At 42.2% G+C, this 22,719-nt stretch overlaps 1 protein-coding gene and 1 long non-coding RNA gene across 8 annotated transcripts in view; one reads left to right on the top strand and one right to left on the bottom strand.

Annotated features, from left to right (window-relative positions):
- The window catches only part of LOC130282764 (proto-oncogene tyrosine-protein kinase receptor Ret-like), a 597,601-nt gene that overhangs the window by 404,182 nt on the left and 170,700 nt on the right, over positions 1-22,719 (bottom strand). For 2 of the 7 annotated variants that reach the window (XM_056531399.1, XM_056531401.1), the window contains 3 exons: positions 18,228-18,304; positions 14,845-14,875; positions 3,537-3,697 (listed from right to left, as the gene is read on the bottom strand). In XM_056531399.1, the coding sequence (XP_056387374.1) occupies positions 3,537-3,697; positions 14,845-14,875; positions 18,228-18,304 (269 nt within the window). Of the gene's footprint in view, positions 1-3,536; positions 3,698-13,627; positions 13,645-14,844; positions 14,876-17,406; positions 17,468-18,227; positions 18,305-22,719 lie in introns of those variants that run through there. The other 5 variants (XM_056531404.1, XM_056531405.1, XM_056531402.1 and 2 more) reach the window with 4 other exon arrangements.
- Positions 16,786-22,719, top strand: part of LOC130282766 (uncharacterized) — a 36,138-nt gene continuing 30,204 nt past the window's right edge. The window contains exon 1 of the long non-coding RNA XR_008846524.1: positions 16,786-16,893. This is a non-coding gene — a long non-coding RNA (uncharacterized LOC130282766). The remainder of the gene's footprint in view (positions 16,894-22,719) is intronic.

The raw sequence follows: 22,719 nt of genomic DNA, 5'->3' as shown, positions 1-22,719 counted from the left end.
GAAGCTGACACTCCTCCTGCACGGGGAGAGCCAGTGCCCCGTACAGGACATCGTGGAGGGAGGGGGGTCTCAGTGTTCCTGCGGATAGGGGATAAGTGTACTGCAGCCTTAGGCAACTTATCCCCTACTCCTATCCGAACTCTGGGACTCCCCGCTATCTCCTGTACAGGGCCCCGACTCTGCTGCAGCTCTTCTCATGCAGGAGGCATGCCGACTGCAGCATGACGCTGTTGCCGACACGCCCCCTCCAGCAGCATTCGTGCATCCCCACCACTCCCATAGAGGAGTGGAGGGAGCGTGTCTGTCGACCTCCTTAATGAGGTCTACGACACAAGCATTAGCCAAACAGAGCCGCGGCAGTTCTCGGACCCCATACGTGAGATTGCAGTGGGTCCCAGCAGTCGGACCCCGCAATCAGACATTTATGCCCTATCCAGTGGATGGGGATAAGTTATCTAAGGCTGCAGTACTCCTTTAAACAAGAGCAATGTGCTTGTGGGAAATGTAGTTCAGCACGCTTAAGAACTACCCACTTTACACCCGGAGAGAAAAAGAGTCAGAAGGAAATATTTCTGCTATTTTATCCACAATAACGCCCTGTGAAAACCACAGCCTCAGGAGCTTCATAAAATGAGTTTCCACTGCTTAACTGCACTTAACATAAAGATCTAACTATTTTACTATAAAATGGTGCAGTACATTAATAAATACTGTACAAGTTCCAACTGAAAATGTACATATTTGCTTCATCTTAGATAGATACATGAAAAACAAGACGTTATAATAGATATGCAAACCCAGAAATATACTGTTAATACTTTCATACATTTGGTGACTTTCAAAAGTACTCATGTTTCCTGTTTTGTTGCATTACAAACTGGAAGTAAAATTAACTTTTGTGAGTTCTGCACATTTGGGTTTTACAACATGCCGACCACTTTGAAAGTGCTAAATATTTTTGGTATCCAGTTTAACTAAGACTAAGGAAGTTTTTCTAAATTTCCCCCACTGTCTAAAAGTCACAAAGTCTCAATTGAATTGAGCACAACAATCTCTGGTAAGCAGACCCCATACCCATTGAGGGCACTTGCTTACCTAAAACCTCTACACTAGGAGCGCACCTTTGTTTTCTTTTTCTTTTTTCAATTGAATTGAGGTCTGGGCTTTCACTAGGCCATTCCAAGACATTAAATTGTCTTAAAACCCACCAGCATATGTTTAGAAGTATGTTTAGAGTCACAGGGGGATATTTATCAAGCTTTTTACACTTCTTTTTGGTGTAAATTTGTCATAGATTTGACACACTTGTGCAAAAAGTGTGCACATTTTTGCTAAAGGGGCAGTTAAAGTTCCAAGCCTGGCAAATAAACTAGAAGCTCTGTGGAAATATTTTTCAGTCAATTTAAAGTCAGCGTGGGTTGTCACAAGTCAAATATTTCAAGCCTAAAAACTTAAGTCAATAGCAGCCATTATTCAGCCCAGTGAAAGCAACTACAAGTCCCAGCAAGGTGAAAGGCTTCACAAGGTTACTCTGCACTTCCCAGTTCTGATCTGTACTGTAAATAATTTTACCATTATTCCTGCCCCAGTAAAAGATAGTTTACCGTAACCCTGCACTGTAGGTGCTTAACGTTACCCTGGCGTCATGAACTGTGCAGTGGTAAGAGATTTATTACATGCAAATTTTCCCAAAAAAAAAGTTGCAGATTTGTCGCACAGCACTCACACAACAAGCATACACCAGGCCAGCCGCACAGGTAAAAAGGCTGCAGAAAAGTCGTCAAATCATACAATGTGGTGCACTGTGTGCAAGTGAAGTTTCCTAAAAAATGTGTACTAACCCTGAATTTATCAAAGACACTGAACCATTGAATAAATGTGTTGCACACACACTCCAGCTACACCATCAAAACCTGTGTATAAAATCAATGCACCTACACTGACTTTAACAAGTCTCCCCCCTTGTCTTGGTGGAAGGTGAACCTCTGTCCCAATCTCAAATCTCTGGCAGGCTCTAATATATGTGTATGTGTGTGTGTGTGTGTGTATATATATATTTTTTTTTTTTAAGATTAGCCCTGCATTAACTTCCCCACTAAGTGGAAGAATGCCGGCGTCGCTAGCGGCCGTGACAGGTGCAGAATCAGGTGGTGCCACGAGTGTAGAGATACAAGCAATTGTTATGGAAAAGCAAAGGAGACTCGGCAACTCACCATTTCATGCAAGAATCAGATTCCTTTAATCCAGGAGGTAAGACGGATAACACGTAACAGCAAGGGAGGGCAAAAGGGGAGGCAGGGGGTGCGGGTAGGACTGCACGGTTTCGTGCCGGGCTGGCACTTCTTCAAGCTACATGCACTTTTTTAAGCTACATGCATGTAGCTTGAAGAAGTACCAGCCTGGCACAAAACCGCGCAGTCCTACCCGCACCCCCTGCCTCCCCTCTTGCCCTCCCTTGCTGTTACGTGTTATCTGTCTTACCTCCTGGATTAAAGGAATCTGATTCTTGCATGAAATGGTGAGTTGCCGAGTCTCCTTTGCTTTTCCATAAGAATTGTGTTTTTGCCACATCTAGCATTTTCCACGATGATCAAAAAGTTCAATTTTAAGTTCATTTGACCACAGAGGCTCTCTACATGCTGGATTTTGTGAACACCAAACCAGTTTTTTGCTAAGCAATAGCCTTTTTTCATGACCAATTTTTCATCAAGCTCAGTTCTGTAGGGTGTATGGCTTATAGCTGTCCTATAGTTGTCCATACAGATACTTCACTGTATGTGGATCATTGTAACTCCTTTGTTATCATTGGTGTCTTTGTTGAATCTCTGAATTCCACTCCTTGCCCACTTAAGTTTTGGTGGGCAGCGTTCCCCTTTTAGGTTTGTAGTAATGCCATATGCTTTTCATTTTTTTAATACTGACATTAATGGTGCACTGTGGGACGTTCAAAGTTTGGGATATTTTTTTATAAATCAACCCTAATCTGTACTTCTCTACAACCTTTTCTCTGACCCATTTGGAGAGCTCAATGCTCTTCATGTTGCTTTCTTACTTACTTACTTCCTTTGTTTTGCAGGCTGCTGAGAATATTGTGCTACATAAGATCATTTGACACTTTGCAGGGGACAATATTCAACTTTGGTGACTTCCCAAGTAAATTGGGTGGACCGGACATTTTTTTAAAGGTTTTAGAGCAAAGGTGAATACATATGGGGATAAATACATATGCACTCACAACTTTTTAGTTTTTATTTATTTACATCAAATCTACATTAAAATTCAGCCGGATGCCGCAAAAAAAAAAAAAAAAAAAAAAAAATTAAAAAAACTAGCACATATAGAATTCAGAGAATGAATCACAGTGTGAAACACTAGTGGCTTTGTTGTTTTATAGGTAGAGAAGGTGTTTTTTTTTTAGAACAAAATAACATGAATTAAGAGAGAAGTAACGAGAACTGTGAGATAAGCATGTATACATTCAACTTCAGGTTGCAGATTTATGGGAATACCATTACTTATCAACAGTTACTACTCACATGGACCATCAGTTGGGCCATAGTTAAGGAAGAAAACTCCTATGGCCATAAGAACACATGTTCTCCATGTCAGTTTCCGGACAAGCTGTGAACGATAAATGCCTCTCTTCAACATGCTGCTAAAAGCCAGAGCCACTGAGGTCCCAATGATGAAGACAAACCTGAAACATATTAAGCACATACTCTTTAAACATAATATACAGTATGCAACATGTAGTACAGCAATTTTTGCAATGTCAGACACTGCTGTATTCTCGTCGGACCCACACCACACCCCATTCATTTGAACGAGCCAGACGGTGTCAAATAGTGACTCCGGTTGGCTCATTATTTAATTGTATCAGTTTTATAGCTGGACTAAAAACCGTGGCAGACCACGGTTTTCAGTTTGTCAACAAAACCGGATATGGTCTAAAAAGGAGCCATTTTATTGAATGGGGAGCTGCACGGATCAGATGGGGATACAGCAGTGACTTGTTTTTAAATTTCCCTGCTGGATCCGGCTGCCGTATTGCAAAAACGTGGTGTAAATGCACCCTAACTCTATTTTATTTGATCCATAAAAGCCAATGAACATACTAAGAAAAATGTTCCTTGGCTTTCATGGATCAAGTTTGATTCAGTAGCACCCCTAAGATCTAGTTATTGTGGCTGTTAGAGTATCATTAAACATTTGTGAAGATTTGTTTCAGGAGGTTTCAATCAGACTGGGCTGTCAACTGTTTTGAAGTTATCTCTGATTTGGATTTGGCCCTAAATTGCATGAGTTCAGTTCGGAGAGGCTAGTCCATGGAGTATAAAAAGTTAATCTAATTGGTCCATCTAATTAAACTTTTTAAATGTCTCAGACATGTCCAAATTTTAGATTGGTTGAGGTATCGGTCCTCAATGCAGAAGACTGGCTCCATAGAATATAATAGAGCTCATCTCCTGTGATCAGTCTGACTGCACTGTATATCACGATCAAAAGAGCTCTCAGCACTGACATATCTGTTCAATATGTCAAAAGTTTAATTGAATGACAACAACACTTTAAATGGTGAGGCATAGCAACACCCCCTACCTGTGTGGGATATACAGTAAACAACAATGCACAGAGCATCACTGTTAACTGCTAACTCATGTTAAAATGACAACATTGCGTCCAGGGTGAGATACGGGAAAATCCAGTTAAGAGTTAAATCACTAGCATAGCTTCTAGGGTTCTTAAGTTCTATTTTCAAGCTGGATGTTTATGAAATGACAAGCAGGATTGTAGGGGTGCCTTTCATTCTGCTTCCTGGGCCACACCAGATTTTCGGCGAGCCTAGTCCAGCACAGGGGCTGAAGTCAGCTTGTCACTAAGCAATGGGAATAGCTAAGAGAAACCTGACCATCAGATTGGAGTTTTAGTCCAGAAGTCTACAGCCTCAAAAAGCAGACTTTTGCCAATCGTGTAAGGTAGCACATATAAAGTTTGATTTGTTGGGGGCCAGCATTAAGCTACCTGCACTGTGAGGGCACGTTAAAGTGCTTAGTTGGTGCTGGAAAAGCAGGTTTTGTTTTGTGCCAATGTGAATATTGCTGTATTTTGTATTTAAAAATAAAGAGCAGGAGAAGCCCTGCATCTGAACTGGGTCACTGTCTTAGATTGCTGTTTAATGCTGTTTTTCAATCTCTACCGAGATAAACTCCCACACAAGGTAGTTTTCATGGTGTCTTATGCTAGAGCACCATGGAAACTATATACTGAGCAGAAGCCATACACTTTATAACCCTTGCTCAGTGAATACTTTCTGGGCATATCACAAAGCATAGCATAGCCACTAACCTCCTTGAAATACCAGTAATCAGCAACATCTAACACATCACTGCTTACTGTAGAGAAGTATGGACTCCTGTCAAAATGACTGCTCCTTTGGGGGGGGGGGGGGGGGGTAAAAATACTCAGTTCCCCACTCCTGCAAGTGACCAGTCCCAGACTGGCATTCTCCTCTTTGGCCTCTAGTGAACATTTAGTGGTCACTAGAGCACTGCAGAGGAAAATACTGTCACTGGAAGCCAAGAGGAAAAACTCTGGTCTAGACCTAGCCCCAGAAAGGAGCAGGGAGTATGTGAGTACTTGAACAACATGTCTCTGGGTCTGAGCGGTCAAGAGTACAGCTTATGCCTGAATACGATATACCTGAAGCGATATCAACATTTTTTTTTATTTCCAAATTTACCCATCACTAATAACACTAAAATGTTCATACATTACAACCATCTAAAGCAGGTGAAAATTTTAAGAATGCAACAAAAAATCTTACACGTTAACTAAGAATGTGACTTCTCAACCACAACATAGTTATATAGTTACATACATAGTTACATAGTTAGTATGGCCGAAACATAAGTCCATCAAGTTAAACCAAGGAATTGAAGGGAAGTGGTATGGTGGGATGAAGGGGAAGGGATGCGATTATATTTATGCAAAAGCATTATTGTTATTTTATTCTAGGAAAGTTTCTAACCCTGTTTTAAAGCTTTCAACTATTTCTGCTGTGACCAGTTCCTGAGGTAGACTGTTCCATAAATTCACAGTTCTTATGGTAAAGAAGGAGTGTTACCCCTTGAGACCAAACCTTTTATTCTCCAGACAGAGGGAGTGCCCCCCTTGTCCTTTGAGGGGGTTTAACCTGTAACTGTTTTCCCCATATTTTTTGTATGGGCCAGTTATATACTTACAGTCATGGCCGTAAATGTTGGCACCCCTGACATTAATAGTTTTTACCTCCCATTTAAGCCTTTACTGTGGTGTTCTTTTTACCATATGTCAGCAGAGGTTTCGGTGCAGTGTTCTAGTGTTCCCATGTTCTGTGATTCCTCCGTACAATCATGTTTTTATCATTTGCTATTTAATAAAGATTATTATGATTCACCTATGAAGGACTCCATTTTCTATTTTTTGGTCTTTAAATATACTTACTAAGAGCCTTTCCACACTCCCTTTATACCTAATATACCTCTATCTAGCCATGTGCTTTTGTTTTGGTCATGTGACCTCCTATGGGTATACTCTGGTAATGCTCATACATTATGCCCGTTTCCATCATGGCCACACGGCGCTTCTCCCCTTATGCGCATGCTCGGGGAGGACTCTCCGTGTGACCATTAACATAGATGCTGTTTCTCTGCATTCATTGGCTTATCATTATTGACACAGAATTGCCGCTCTGGTGCGAATGGACTCACCGCTCCATGCGGCTTCTGTTTGTTCCGGTTGGGGTAAATCCTGGATTATGTTAGATTATGTACTATATATTTTGTTTACACTTATCTTTTGATATAATGTATGTAAATGAGTGAGTCACATGATCATGTGTATTTAAACCCATTGGATCACTTGCACTTGACAATGGTGGTATGAGATTACAGAAACGTAGTCATTGTTTCTATGGAATAAAGCTACAACTTTTTAAATTGCAGTCAACCTTCTCCATTTTTGTTGCTATGTATGTATATATATATATATATATATATATATATATATATATTTATATATATACAAACACACACACATTCATATTCATATTGTATGTATAATACTGTAGTAGTTTTTTGTATTTTTTGCCTGCTTAACTGCACAACATTATGTTTTGTGCCCTCTCAGGCTATATATATAAGCCTCCTGTTAAAGAAGTATACACTTTCTGTGTAGGGCTTATAACGTGGCCGACCTTACTTTCCTTGCACTCACAGCGTATATATTTGCGAAATAAACCAAATGTAGTACAATAAGGTGTACAACCCGACAGAACATAATGTGAATGTAACCTTAACCTTTTAAGGACGCAGGGCGTATGGATACGGCCTGCATCCCGAGTCCTTAAGGACGCAGGGCGTATCCATACGCCCGTGGGAATTCCGGTCCCCACCGCTAGCCGGTTGGGGACCGGAGCCGGATGCCTGCTGAAATCGTTCAGCAGGCATCCCGGCATATCGCCCAGGGGGGTCATTATGCCCCCCCATGTCGGCGATCGCCGCAGATCGCTGGACAATTCAGTCCAGCGATCTGCGGCGATTCCGGGTCAATCGGGTCTCCAGTGACCCGGTGACCCGGAATTACTGGCTGTTCGGGGCCGTCTCCGACGGCCCCGAACAGCCAGAGCCAGCAGGGGTGAGGTGGCACTGGTGCCACCTCACGATCGCCCTGATTCGTCGGCCGGATTACAGGCCGACCAATTAGGGCGCCTGCTGTGGGTGTCACTCCCGCACCCGCTCCGCCCCTCTTCCGGAGGGCGTGAGCGGGTGCGGGAAGACGACCCCGGGTGCTGGGGACCCCGATCCCCGGCGACAATGTTGGGATCGGGGCCCCAGGAGCGACGGCGGCGGCGAGGGACAGCCTGCGATGGAGCAGCAGCAGGAGGTGAGTTACAGCCTCTTGCTGTTGCTTAGCAACAGCTCCCAGCATGCAAAAAGGGCATGCTGGGAGCTGTAGTTATGCAACAGCAGGAGGCAGACCACCACAACTCCCAGCATTCCCTTATGGGCATGCTGGGACTAATGGTTTTGCAACAGCTGCAGGCACATTTTTTCTATGGAAAAGTGTACCTTCAGCTGTTGTATAACTACAACTCCCAGCTTGCACAAACAGCTAAAGTGCATGCTGGGAGTTGTAGTGGTGCATCTGCTGGTTGCATAACTACAACTCCCAGCATGCCCGTTGGCTGTCGGTGACTGCTGAGAGTTGTAGTTTTGCAACAGCTGAAGGCACACTGGTTGTGAAACTTAGAGTTTTTTTTTTACCTAACTCAGTGTTTCACGACCGGTGTGCCTCCAGCTGTTGTAAACTACAACTCCCAGCAGTCACCTTACACCATGCACCGTACATGCTGGGAGTTGTAGTTTTGCAACAGCTGGAGGCACACTGGTTTTGAAACACTGAGTAAGGTCACAAATTCCGTGATACATAACCAGTGTGCCTACAGCTGTTTCAAAACTAAAACTCTCAGCATGTACAGTCTGTCAGCACATGCTGGGAGTTGTAGTTTTGCAACAGCTGGATGTCCCCCCCAATGTGAATGTACAGGGTACACTCACATGGGCGGAGGATTACAGTAAGTATCGGGCTGCAAGTTTGAGCTGCAGCAAATTTTCTGCAACAGCTCAAACTGCCAGCGAGAAACTACTGTGAACCCCCGCCCGTGCGACTGTACCCTAAAAACACTACAGTACACTACCACAAAAAATAAAATAAAAAGTAAAAAAACACTACATATACACATACCCCTACACAGCCCCCCTCCCCTCCCCAATAAAAATTAAAGCGTCTGGTACGCCACTGTTTCCAAAACGGAGCCTCCAGCTGTTGCAAAACAACAACTCCCAGTATTGTCGGACAGCCGTTGACTGTCCAGGCATGCTGGGAGTTTTGCAACAGCTGGAGGCACCCTGTTTGGGAATCACTGGCATAGAATACCCCTATGTCCACCCCTATGCAATCCCTAATTTAGGCCTCAAATGCGCATGGCGCTCTCACTTTGGAGCCCTGTCGTATTTCAAGGCAACAGTTAAGGGTCACATATGGGGTATCGCCGTACTCGGGAGAAATTGGGTTTCAAATTTTGGGGGGTATTTTCTGCTTTTACCCTTTTTAAAAATGTAAAGTTTTTGGGAAAAGAAGCATTTTAGGTAAAAATGTTTTCGTTTTTTTACATATGCAATAGTCGTGAAACGCCTGTGGGGTATTAAGGTTCACCTAACCCCTTGTTACATTCCCCGAGGGCTCTAGTTTCCAAAATGGTATGCCATGTGGGCTTTTTTTGCGGTCCTGGCACCATAGGGGCTTCCTAAATGCGGCATGCCCCCAGAGCAAAATTTGCTTTCAAAAAGCCAAATGTGACTCCTTCTCTTCTGAGACCTGTAGTGCGCCAGCAGAGCACTTTTCACCCCCATATGGGGTGTTTTCTGAATCGGGAGAAATTGGGCTTCAAATTTTGGGGGGTATTTTCTGCTTTAACCCTTTGTATAAATGTAAATTTTTTGGGAAACCAAGCATTTTAGGTACATTTTTTTATTTTTTTTTACATATGCAAAAGTCGTGAAACACCTGTAGGGTATTAAGGTTCACTTTACCCCTTGTTACGTTCCCCGAGGGGTCTAGTTTCCAAAATGGTATGCCATGTGGGTTTTTTTTTTGCTGTCCTGGCACCATAGGGGCTTCCTAAATGCGGCATGCCCCCAGAGCAAAATTTCCTTCAAAAAAGCCAAATGTGACTCCTTCTCTTCTGAGACCTGTAGTGCGCCAGCAGAGCACTTTTCACCCCCATATGGGGTGTTTTCTGAATCGGGAGAAATTGGGCTTCAAATTTTTGGGGGTATTTTCTGCTATTACCCTTTTTAAAAATGTAAAACTTTAGGGAAACCAAGCATTTTAGGTAAAAACATTTTTTTTTTTTTACATATGCAAAAGTCGTGAATCACCTGTGGGGTATTAAGGTTCACATTACACCTTGTTACGTTCCCCGAGGGGTCTAGTTTCCAAAATGGTATGCCATGTGGGGTTTTTTGCTGTTCTGGCACCATAGGGGCTTCCTAAATGCGACATGCCCCCCAAAAACCATTTGACGCTCCTTCCCTTCTGAGCCCTCTACTGCGCCCGCCGAACACTTTACATAGACATATGAGGTATGTGCTTACTCGAGAAAAATTGGGTTTCAAATACAAGTAAAAATTTTCTCCTTTTTACCCCTTGCAAAAATTCAAAAATTGGGTCTACAAGAACATGCGAGTGTAAAAAATGAAGATTGTGAATTTTCTCCTTCACTTTGCTGCTATTCCTGTGAAACCCGTAAAGGGTTAAAACGCTTAATGAATGTCATTTTGAATACTTTCGGGGGTGCAATTTTTATAATGGGGTCATTTATGGGGTATTTCTAATATGAAGACCCTTCAAATCCACTTCAAACCTGAACTGGTCCCTGAAAAAAAGCGAGTTTCAAAATTTTGTGAAAAATTGGAAAATTGCTGCGGAACTTTGAAGCCCTCTGGTGTCTTCCAAAAGTAAAAACTCATCAATTTTATGATGCAAATATAAAGTAGACATATTGTATATGTGAATAAAAAAAATAATTATTTTGAATATCCATTTTCCTTACAAGCAGAGAGCTTCAAAGTTAGAAAAATGCAAAATTTTCAAATTTTTCATCAAATTTTGGGATTTTTCACCAAGAAAGGATGCAAGTTACCAAAAAAATTTACCACTACGTTAAAGTAGAATATGTCACGAAAAAACAATCTCGGAATCAGAATGATAACTAAAAGCATTCCAGAGTTATTAATGTTTAAAGTGACAGTGGTCAGATTTGCAAAAAATGGCCGAGTCCTTAAGGTGAAAAAGGGCTCAGTCCTTAAGGGGTTAAAACCACTTGAGCATGATACTAGTTCCTCCATTATGCTACATATTTCCATGAGGATATTGCCCAGAATATCCACTGGATTACAGCAGGAACACAGCTATAATACACAGCCGGGTTTCCACCACAACTATACTGTGCCAGCAGTCTATTATGGTGGTATCACCTTCCATAATAGACTGCTGGTACAGTATAGTTGTGTAAGAGCCAGATGGTTCTTATCTGCCAACACATTCTATGTTGTCATGGTTTGATGCAGTAATTTATCCCTTGTGTAGTGATGTTATTGGTGATATTGGTCTCCATATAGTGGTATTTATTTTCTAACACTATGATTCTATTAATTAGTCACTACGGTAGTAAAATGTCTTCATGGTGTGGGGGTATAATTTTATGTTTTTAAACCCTAACTCTTGGAAAAAAGCCTGCGTGCGCCCCTGGGTAGTGGTGATACATACAGTGTATGCATTGACACTCTTTCACTTATATTTGCCCCATTACCACTTCAAGTTGGTGCTGCAGTGACGGAATGACCATTGGCTAGCCAATCAGATCACCATGTGCAGTATGCAGAAAATGAAGCGGTGCTGCTTTTTATCGCTTGCTTATCTTTTTAAATAATGAGTGTCAGTGGGGGCCTCATGTTTAAGTTTCGCCTAAAGCCCCACAAAGTCTAGAGCCGCCTCTGTCTATGAAGGACAGTATCAAACATAAGGTAAATCAAATAAGCAAACCATATGGGATACTAACAATTAGATAGGAAATGACCACTAAAATACCATGAACACAACAGACAGACTAGAGAAACAAATGACGTACAACACATCTGTATGAGAGACAGATAAGTAAGAGATCCATGGCCTATCAGAAGATGTTAAACGTCTCTAAATTACATTGAAGTAAGCACATTTCCAAAGTGGCAGGCCTGTCCCTGTAATGTGTGCTTGGATGTTAATGGGTTGTAAAGTGGGTAATAAGTTTCTGACTGACCCATTCAATCACCAGCAATCACATTATTGACTTAATGCTGTTTATTGTATAACCGCAGTCATACAGAAAGGACTCATCTCTTGTGTCAGATTTGCTAGCAGTCATTAATATGGAAGATGAAAGCTCTGCATTTTTGTCATTCGTCTTATCTAGCCCCCTACAGAAAATGACTGGCAGCCATCCCATCTCCATTTGAAAGCAGATTTCTTGGTCCCTAAGAGGTTTGATAATATTCATAGGTCAAGCAAGTGCTCATCTACAGTGCACAACCACAGACTGACTTCTGCTCTGGAAGCAGTTTTCCCTCAGTAGCCATACATGTCTAAAAGTAATAGGAATTATTTCATCTCTAAGAGGGATCCATAAAACTGAAGATGCAGGTGGAACAGGACTTGTTTGGGTTTGCGATAAATTACAGAAAAAAGTTCATGGACACTTTTCACTTCTCTCTTACAGACATTGTCAACTGTTTTTTTATGCCAAAATGGAGACATTATGTCATTTACATAGTTCATTTTTTTTAGTAGGTTCACACTGCAAGTGAAATTACTGCAGCACCATTGTTGACATGTGAATTTTTGGACTAATATTGGGACTTCTGTGAAGCACAAAGCTGCCATTATACAGTAATAAGCCTCTTTGATCAGGGGTATATACATACCTCCCAACTCTTGCTGAGAGCAAAGAGGGACAAGCCACGCCCCTGACCACACTCACAGCCACGCCCCTAACCATGCCCTCAGTCATGCCCTAACCATGCCCTCAGTCATGCCCTAACCATGCCCTCAGTCATGCCCTAACCACGCCTGCACCTGCAGAATGGGAATACCTCTTTAACAGCAATAATGTTGTCAGTCTGTCAGCTAAGTTTAGGAGGACAACAATAACCCCCATCATTACCACTACACACCATATAAGAGATTACATACAGTTATATCAGATGACTGACAACAACCCCATCATTATACTACAGACCATATAGGAGATTACATACAGTTATATCAGGTGACTGACAACAACCCCCATCATTACCACTACACACCATATAAGAGATTACATACAGTTATATCAGATGACTGACAACAACCCCCATCATTACACTACACACCATATAAGAGATTACATACAGTTATATCAGATGACTGACAACAACCCCCATCATTACACTACACACCATATAGGAGATTACATACAGTTATATCAGGTGACTGACAACAACCCCCATCATTACCACTACACACCATATAAGAGATTACATACAGTTATATCAGATGACTGACAACAACCCCCATCATTACACTACACACCATATAGGAGATTACATACAGTTATATCAGATGACTGACAACAACCCCAATCCTTACACTACAGTCCATATAAGTGATTGCATACAGTTATATCAGGTGACTGACAACAACCCCCATCATTACCACTACACACCATATAAGTGATTATATACAGTTATATCAGGTGACTGACAACAACCCCCATCATTACCACTACAGACCATATAAGTGATTACATACAGTTATATCAGGTGACTGACAACAACCCCCATCATTGCCACTACACACCATATAAGTGATTACATGCAGTTATATAAGGTGACTAACAACAACCCCATCATTATACTACAGTCCATATAAGTGATTACATACAGTTATATCAGGTGACTGACAACAACCCCCATCATTACCACTACAGACCATATAAGTGATTACATACAGTTATATCAGGTGACGTCTTCTCTGATCTGAGTCATTCACTTTCCTTTTGCTTTTCCAGCTCAAACGGCCATGATGATTTCTTCTGCCTACGACCCATCTCTGGACAACATGGCAGGAAAAAAATTTAGGCTCCGCACTTTTCCAATAACTATAATGCCCTAAACTGTAATAATGCCCCCCCCCCCCTTAGTATGTGCCAGATGTCCCCCACATTAGGTAGGCAGCAGAAGCCCCCACATTAGGTTGGCAGCAGACGTCCCCCACATTAGGTTGGCAGCAGCCCCCCCCCCCCCCACATTAGGTTGGCAGCAGAATCCCCTTCATAATGGCCAGAAGATTCCCCCCATAGTAGGTGTCAGATTCCCCCATAGTGAGCAGCAGATTTCCCCCCATAGTCGGCGGCAGGTTCCCCTATAGTGGGCAGCAGTACCTCCATATTACGCAGCAGTGTCCCCCATAGTAGGCAGCAGTACCCCATATTAGGCAGCAGTACCCCCATATTGGGTGGTAGTGTCCTCCATAGTAGACGTCAGTGTCCCCCATAGTAGGCGTCAGTTTCCCCTATACTGGGTGGCAGGTTCCCCCATAGTAGGCAGCAGTACCCCCATATTAGGCAGCAGTGTCCCCATAATAGGCAGCAGAGTCCCCCATATTAGACAGCAGTGTCCCCTATATTAGGCAGCAGCATTTCCCCCATAGTAGGCAGCAGCAGTTTCCCCATGGTAGGCAGCAGCAGTTTCCCCATGGTAGGCAGCAATTCCTCCATGGTAGGTAGCAGCAGTTCCCTCATGGTATGCACTAGCAGTTTCTCCCTCCCAGATACTTACCTCCTGCGGTTTTTCTGTCTTCTTCATGGCGGCTCCAGTAGCTCCCTCAGCATGGCCTCTTCTTTCTTCTTCCTGTGCACTCCAGCGTCTGATGACGTCACTCATGCGCCAGGTCACAGAGGAAGCCTGTGTCTGCTGGCTAAATGTAGCCAGCGGGCACAAGAGTGATTGACAGGGTGAGGAGCCAATGGCTTTTCACCCTGCCAAAATTCCCACCAAGTGCCGCATTTAACTGTATGTGCCTCATAAAGAGGGATGGCGGGAAATCACCCCAAAAGCAGGAAGGTCTGGCTGGATCCAGGACCATTGGAAGGTATGGTATATATATATGTGTGTGATTTAGCTGGAAGATATTGATAAATGTCTTGTAGAAGTGTGAAGTACTTACCACGGCATAACTAAATCTGCAACTGTTAGACCTGAAATATAGTATCAACAAAATTAGATTTATTTATTTATTTATACAATAAATATTTCAGAATATCATGTACGATACATGTTTTGGTCAAGTTTGTATTACAGTGAGCATATAATCTGCTTAGGAAATTACAAATAAACTGCTTTAAACTATTTTCACACTAGATCAGTCAACTATTTCCTGAAATACGCTTTTTTATTTAGAAGGTTAGATGTTTTTCACATATGTAAATCAGCAGTAACTGCCAACAGGGCGGAGCCAATCACCTCAAGTGTCTAGTATTTACAGACCCTTCTGCACAGAGGCTGTCAATCAAACGCAGGAAGAGACAAATGCAGCAGCCTGGAATGAGCCATATAACAGATAACACCCAACCATAGGCCGCACCGGCATCCCAGTCGGACACTGCACATGGGGCATTATTTTGGATTGAAATGCTGGGCACACCATTGGCTCATAAGCAAAAGTTCTCAAACGTAAAGGTGCTTTTAACCCCTACCTGGCACTGTGATTAGTTTACAGTGTGGACTGAATCCACAATGTGTAAATAAGGTAATCTTGCATGTAGCAGTTTAAATTCATCTGAATAGGGTTGTTTCTGCAGCATGTGCAAGGATTACTACAACTCACACTGTGATACCACTAGCCACAATTCTTTCCAATAAGAAAACAAAAAGACCAAAAAAGCTTTTTCACATAATGCAATAAAAATGTATAATCAAATTAATTCATTTCAATTAAAAGATTATTATATGTCTCCAAGATATATGACATAGAAAAGGATCCAAAGAAATGTGATGTTTATAGTCACCACACATAACTAATACAATATAAAAATTAAAGGAGTACTCCGGTGGTCAACATGTTTTTCCGTTTTTGACTTACCCTATTTGTTTTGTTTCATTTCTATTCTTGTTGTTTTTCCTACTCTATTTCCGTTCTTTGTTGTCTTTTTATCCCCCACTTTGTTTTCCTATCTTTGCTTCTATTTCCTGTTTCTTGCTGTGCTGAAAACTACAAATCCCAGCATGCCACATGCCTTGCTGGTTTGGGGCAGCTCCTTTTTTTTTTTTTGTTCAGCCCTTTACCCACCCTACTATTTTCCCGGGTCAGCCCCCTTATACACAGCACACTAATATAATCAGCCCTGGTTGGGATACACTGTCATACACACATAAAATGGACTACAACTCCCAGCATGTGTCATTCAGAAGTCTTCAGTCTGTGGTATAACACCAACATGCTGCCTCAGTAGTCTCCTGGGGGTTGTAGTTCACCACACCTCTATAGGGCATACACTAGTGTTTCCCAACCAGGGTGCCTCCAGGTGTTGCAAAACTACAACTCCCAGCATGCCCTGACAACCTTTGGGCATGCTAGGAGTTGTAGTTTTGCAACATCTGGAGGCACACTGGTTGGGAAACAGTGGTGTAACATGATGAGTATGCTGAATAGGCTAGAACAGTGTTTCCCAACTAGTGTGCCTCCAGCTGTTGCAAATGTACAACTACCAGCATGCCCAAAGTCTGTCAGGGCATGCTGGGAGTTGCAGTTTTGCAACGGCTGGAGGCACACTGGTTTGGAAACACTAGCATACACACACATAACAGGGACTACAACTCCCAGCATGTATCATTCAGGAGTCCCCCTCCCCCTTCACATATAGAGATCCAGTATGAGATTTCTTCCCCTGCAGTCTGTACATCCCCGGCCCGTGCACCTTGTAATCCTTCCCTTCAGATAACACATTTATCTTCTGTCTTCCATTCTCCTGTGCAGACCTGCGTCCTCAGGAGCAGAGCAGGGGGGAGGGGAGATAAGGAGCTGTGTACTATGGCTTCTCATGCAGAACTCAGGGAGGGGGGAGATGAGGGGGGCGTGGCTTATTCCTGTCATGCAGACAAAGAGATAAAAAAAGCTCTGACGTCTTGTCCACAAGAGATTCAGAAGATTCAGAACATGGTGGACGACAGTAAAAGAAAATCCTCTGAACTACAGAACTTCCTGCCCAACAAACAGGTAGGTAAACACACACATGCTGCCAAAACATAACCACCGGAGTACCCCTTTAAATCACAGCAAAGTGCCAAGTAATAACATATAAGTTTAATAAATGTAACTATAAAGTGGCATCAGTCCAAAGGCATGGTGAATGATAAAGTTGTCAGTAAACCATCATTAGTAATGTTTTACTGATGCTGCGACCTGTAGGACATATAGCACTCACAAGCCCCACGCTGATATATGGAACTGTCACAGAAATGTTTGCTAAAAAATTGTCATTTATGATAGGGACACGCGTATTTTGCTGAATATTTGCTGCTGTGTATTTTCCTACCCATTGAAGTCAATGGGTAGCAAAATCAGGCGCAGAAAATATGAAGCAAAATATGGCATGTGTGACCTTACCCTAAAAGCAATTTACAGAATTTTAAAAACATGGCTTCTCTCTCCAAAAAACAGGACCACATATTTCCGTAGATTGTGCGCAGTATTGTGACAACTCCTACTTATGTAATGATACTAACTTACCATTAGACATCCCCTATCCAAAGTAAAGGGGATAAGATGTCTGATACACAGGGATCCCGCAGCTGGGATCCCCACAGTCTCTGCAGCACCAGGCATTCGTTTAGAATGCTGTGTGCTGGCGGTGGGGGTTGTGACATCATGGCCACACCCCCTCGTGTCATCACGCCACGCCCTCTCAATGCAAGTCTATGGCAGGGGACGTGGCAGCCACCACGCCCCCTCCCATAGACTTGCATTGAGCAGGGGTGGTGTGACGTCATGGCAGGGACATCGCGACCCTCCGCCACTCGCTCCAAATGTTCAGAACAAAATGTTCCGAATGCTTGGGCAACGGAGTACCCCTTTAAAGAAAATTCAATTTGTGTTTAGGTGAAAAGCAATGTATCCTTTTTTATTCCCAATGATAAAAATCAAGTTGCATTGAAATGTATTTATAAAACATTCGGTTGCTCCAGCTCTATAAAGAACACAGTCCCAAAAAAACATTGCAATCTAACACATTATGTCATGGCAGGGGTTAAACAAATAACTTCTTGATCAAAAAAATAATGTCCCTTGGTGTAGCAAGGAAATACATTTAGCAATCTGCAGCTTATTTTAGGATCAATACAGTCCTGCTGATTTGTCGAAGTGGCTTTTATGAAGTTACGGCAGAGTTCATTATTAAATACCCCTACCTACTAAGCAGATGGTGGTCCATATTAATTCCTTTTCTCTTATGGATCAATAGGGAGATTGCTGATTTGCTTAAAAGGGTTTTGTTTTGTTTTCTTAGATGTGGGGGCTGCTTTGATTATTTTTTTATGGGACATTTTGCTTACCGTTCCAAGGAACATGCTGGAAGAACCAGTAACCGCCCCCTCCATAGTTGACAAATACCATTATAGTCAGGGAGAAGCTGTGAAGGAATAACATACATACAAGTCAATTTTAGTGCAAAAAAGCTCTGAACAACTTCTACTATCTTTTTTAGACCTTTACTTATTTTATTGGTTCCAAGAGAAAAATAAAACAAAAACATGACCCCTTATGCATGATGATTGTTTAAAGCGTACCTGTCATTTGACTTTTCAGGATGGGCTAAACTGTGTGTACTTGAGGAACAGCACTATTTATTGCCACTATATAACTTGTATATGGCATTTTTCAGCAGATTTCTGCTCTGCAGGCTTCATCTCTAATTTGCAATTCTCCCAGAGCTGTTGGGCAGAATACTCTCCTCCCACCCTCAATGGACTTGTATTGCTTGTCTTGCAGACACACAACAAAGTTGAGCTGATTTTCATAGTGGAATACAGTCTCACAGGAGAGGGGGAGAGGGCAGAAGCTTCATAACAGGAGATCAAAGAATGTTTGTCTAATAACAATATTACAGAGTTTCTTACATTCACTTGTATTATTGATCTATGCAAACTTTTTTTTAAATGACAGTATCTAATTAAAGTTACTGTTTGTGTGTAGGTTATATTAGATATGATGTCATACCTGCATAGCTATATTCAGCCTTGACATGGTCATAGAAACATATATTGCCATGACTTTTAGGCTATATTTTTTCATTCAGTGGCAATATGGAGGGAACCAGTAGTATAAAATAGTGCCGAAGCCTGTAGTTTACAGTACGTCAGCACAGTGTATGTGAATAGAGGGGACGAGCAGAGTGTCAGGTCGGTCAATGACCGTATCAGCCTACTTTTCTCCATTCCGGACCCAGGAGCCGTAAGAGGGAAGAAACTATATGCCCTATCCTCATGTGTTTTTACACGTGCAAAAAATATGTCTGTTTTTAATATATTGTTTATATATCTTCCCATAGACTTACAACAGAGCACTTTAATTTAGCAAAAACAAATTTTCCACAATTTTCCGGATGCATTTATGTACACTGTGTGAACATAGCCTTATTGTTTTGAATAGGAGATGAATAAGTGAATAAGTGACATGCAAGCACTGTTTCTTACAAGGAGGTCTTACTGTGCTCTGATTGACTGCAGAAAATTATAGAAATTAAAACTTGGTCCATAGATTACAAGACTGTGTATATATATATATATATATATATATATATATATATATATATATATACACACAGTATATTAAAAAAAAACTGCTTTTAAATCACAGGGTCTCGCATTCAGCTAAATAGACTTTAGATAAAGTCTAGGGTAGGGTCACACTCACACATAGCATATCCGCAGTGTATTTTACGCAGGGTGAAATTCATTGAACAGCGGGAAATACGCTGTGTATTCTCCTATGCGCAGAAACACATGGCAGCCCTGTGTGTGCAGTAAGGTTTGGAAGCGGACCCAGCGCGCCAACGTAACTGTGTCGCACGGGCCCACCACCAAACCTCAATGCACACACAGGGCTACTGCCGGGTTTTATACACTTCTATACCATTGACTACAATTCTGTGTAAAACCCTATACTATGAATTTACAGTTTTGAAACAATAAACACCCGGTTTTTGTTCTGATAAAAAATGGACAAAACTGCAACCGTGCCATACTGTACAAAACCGGACTTACTTTTTTAGTATTTTTTTTTTCTCTTTAGATATATATCTTACATAAAATACATACACAGTGGCCATGTTTATAAATGGTGGTGTGAATGCACCCGTACTTCACATTTTATCAGAACCCTCCAAGCCTAGATTACAACAATATAACTAGCATTTCCTCCAAAAATATTACCGTACTTTTTTTAGTAAATTCTACATAAAACAATTCTGAAGCAACTTTTTTTCACTCCTTCCTTGACATGCCTTCTGGACCTTAATGTCCAACATTTTATTTTTCATTTTTTCATTGTTGTCTTCCAAGTGCAATAACTTTATTAAGCCAAAAAGGGGTTGTTCTCAGTGGGGCAAGTTGTTTTTTGGGGTTCATAAATCATATTAGTGAATTTTAACTAGCCTTTTTTGCAGCAGCAGCAGAAAGATAAAAATTGTGATTTTGTTATCCCTTTGTTTGTGTTTTAAATTTACACCATTCGCCATACGGTAAAAATAACATTACAGCTTTATTATATGGCTTAATATGATTACAATACCAATGATATATATATATATTTTTTTTACATTTTGGTACTTTGCCACAAGTTAATTTGTGTCCCCACATAACAAGACCCATAACTTTTTTTTTATCTTTAGTCTGATGGCACTATGTTTGGCTTTATTCGTAAGAGAACACTTGGAGTTTTTATTGGTACTATTTTGGAAGACATCCAATTTTTTACCATTTTCTTTTCCATTTTTTTGGGAGGAGAATTTACAAAATACAGCTATCATGGTGTTTGTTTTTTTTACAGTGTTCAACATACAAAATAAATCATTTTATTGTTTGTAAGTTTTTTTTATGTTCTATGCAAAAAAGGGATATAAAGGGATTTTTTTTATTTTTGATGTGTGGGAATTTTTTTTTTTTTTAATTACACCCAATTTTATTTACACTTTATTTATTTTTTATGGTACCACAAGGATGATGATAGCAGAAATTCTGCCAAATTTTACTTTATAGACTTTCATGGGATTCTGCTGTCTGCTGTATCTGGCTCTGCTGCTCAGCACAGCCAGGCACTCAAGCATCCATGGCAGGCCTGGGGGCCTTCACTAGACCCCTGGCTGCTGTGGAAACCCACTGGCCCTAAGATTCGTGCCTCCAGGAATCCAATGAGATGAACAACCCACAGAGAATGCTAACATGATTTAACTGCAACAGGTATAGGGATCATCTATCAGGAGAGGAGGTTTCTCCACTCTTGGTAGTTACAGTGGGAGCCCGGCTATTATACTGACACCTGAGCTCCTGCAATCCCTGCATGGGAAACCCACACTACCTTATTCTAGCCCCACCACAGGCTTAAACAAGGACCCTTACTGAAGGTGTATTGGTGGCCATCTGTGCTGTTCATTTCCAGTATCACACAGTGTGGTGACTTCTCCCAACTGGCTAACAGTTTTCAATACATTTCATACATTTCTAGCAGAAATAATGGCGGAACACATTTGTTATTTCATGGGGAATATAACCATCTAGTAAGGAGACATGTCAGGATTGCTGACAGGTTCTTTTCAAGCCTAGTGATTTGCAGAATAGGAACAGTACACATCAACATTTTGTTTTCTAATCATTTTCCATCATAAAGTTCTCCACTTTACAAATGAGCTTGGGGAAGTTGCAGTACATAATGAAATGGATAGCAGATTTATGGCTGCCCTATGAAAAATGACTGAGATCCTTCCCTGGGTGCTGTAATTACAATACAATCAGTTCCCTTTGATCATATGCTCCACCATGCAAGGTATGTGTTGAAGAAAAATATTTTTTTTTATGTTGCTTTTTGAGAGATTTACTTAAAATACTTTACCTTATTGTGGTAAAATAAAATAGAAAATAAACAAACAAACAGAACTGTCACGATGCCGGCTGGCAGGTAGTGGACCCTCTGTGCCAGAGAGGGATTGGCGTGGACCGTGCTAGTGGACCGGTTCTAAGCCACTACTGGTTTTCACCAGAGCCCGCCGCAAAGCGGGATGGTCTTGCTGCGGCGGTAGTGACCAGGTCGTATCCACTAGCAACGGCTCACCTCTCTGGCTGCTGAAGATAGGCGCGGTACAAGGGAGTAGGCAGAAGCAAGGTCGGACGTAGCAGAAGGTCGGGGCAGGCAGCAAGGATCGTAGTCAGGGGCAACGGCAGAAGGTCTGGAAACACAGGCAAGGAACACACAAGGAACGCTTTCACTGGCACTAAGGCAACAAGATCCGGCAAGGGAGTGCAAGGGAAGTGAGGTAATATAGGGAAGTGCACAGGTGAAAACCCTAATTGGAACCACTGCGCCAATCAGCGGCGCAGTGGCCCTTTAAATCGCAGAGACCCGGCGTGCGCGCGCCCTAGGGAGCGGGGCCGCGCGCGCCGGGACAGAACAGACGGGGAGCGAGTCAGGTAGGGGAGCCGGGGTGCGCATCGCGAGCGGGCGCTACCCGCATCGCGAATCGCATCCCGGCTGGCAGCAGGATCGCAGCGCCCCGGGTCAGAGGACGTGACCGGAGCGCTGCAGCGGAGGGAGTGAAGCGAGCGCTCCGGGGAGGAGCGGGGACCCGGAGCGCTCGGCGTAACAGTACCCCCCCCCTTGGGTCTCCCCCTCTTCTTGGAGCCTGAGAACCTGAGGAGCAGACTTTTGTCAAGGATGTTGTCCTCAGGTTCCCAGGATCTCTCTTCAGGACCACAACCCTCCCAGTCTACTAAAAAAAAATTTTTCCCTCTGACCTTTTTGGCAGCCAAAATTTCCTTGACCGAGAAGACGTCC

Source organism: Hyla sarda, chromosome 7 (assembly GCF_029499605.1).
Source record: "Hyla sarda isolate aHylSar1 chromosome 7, aHylSar1.hap1, whole genome shotgun sequence".
NCBI lineage: Eukaryota > Metazoa > Chordata > Amphibia > Anura > Hylidae > Hyla > Hyla sarda.
This window is presented reverse-complemented; position numbering and strand designations above follow the sequence as displayed.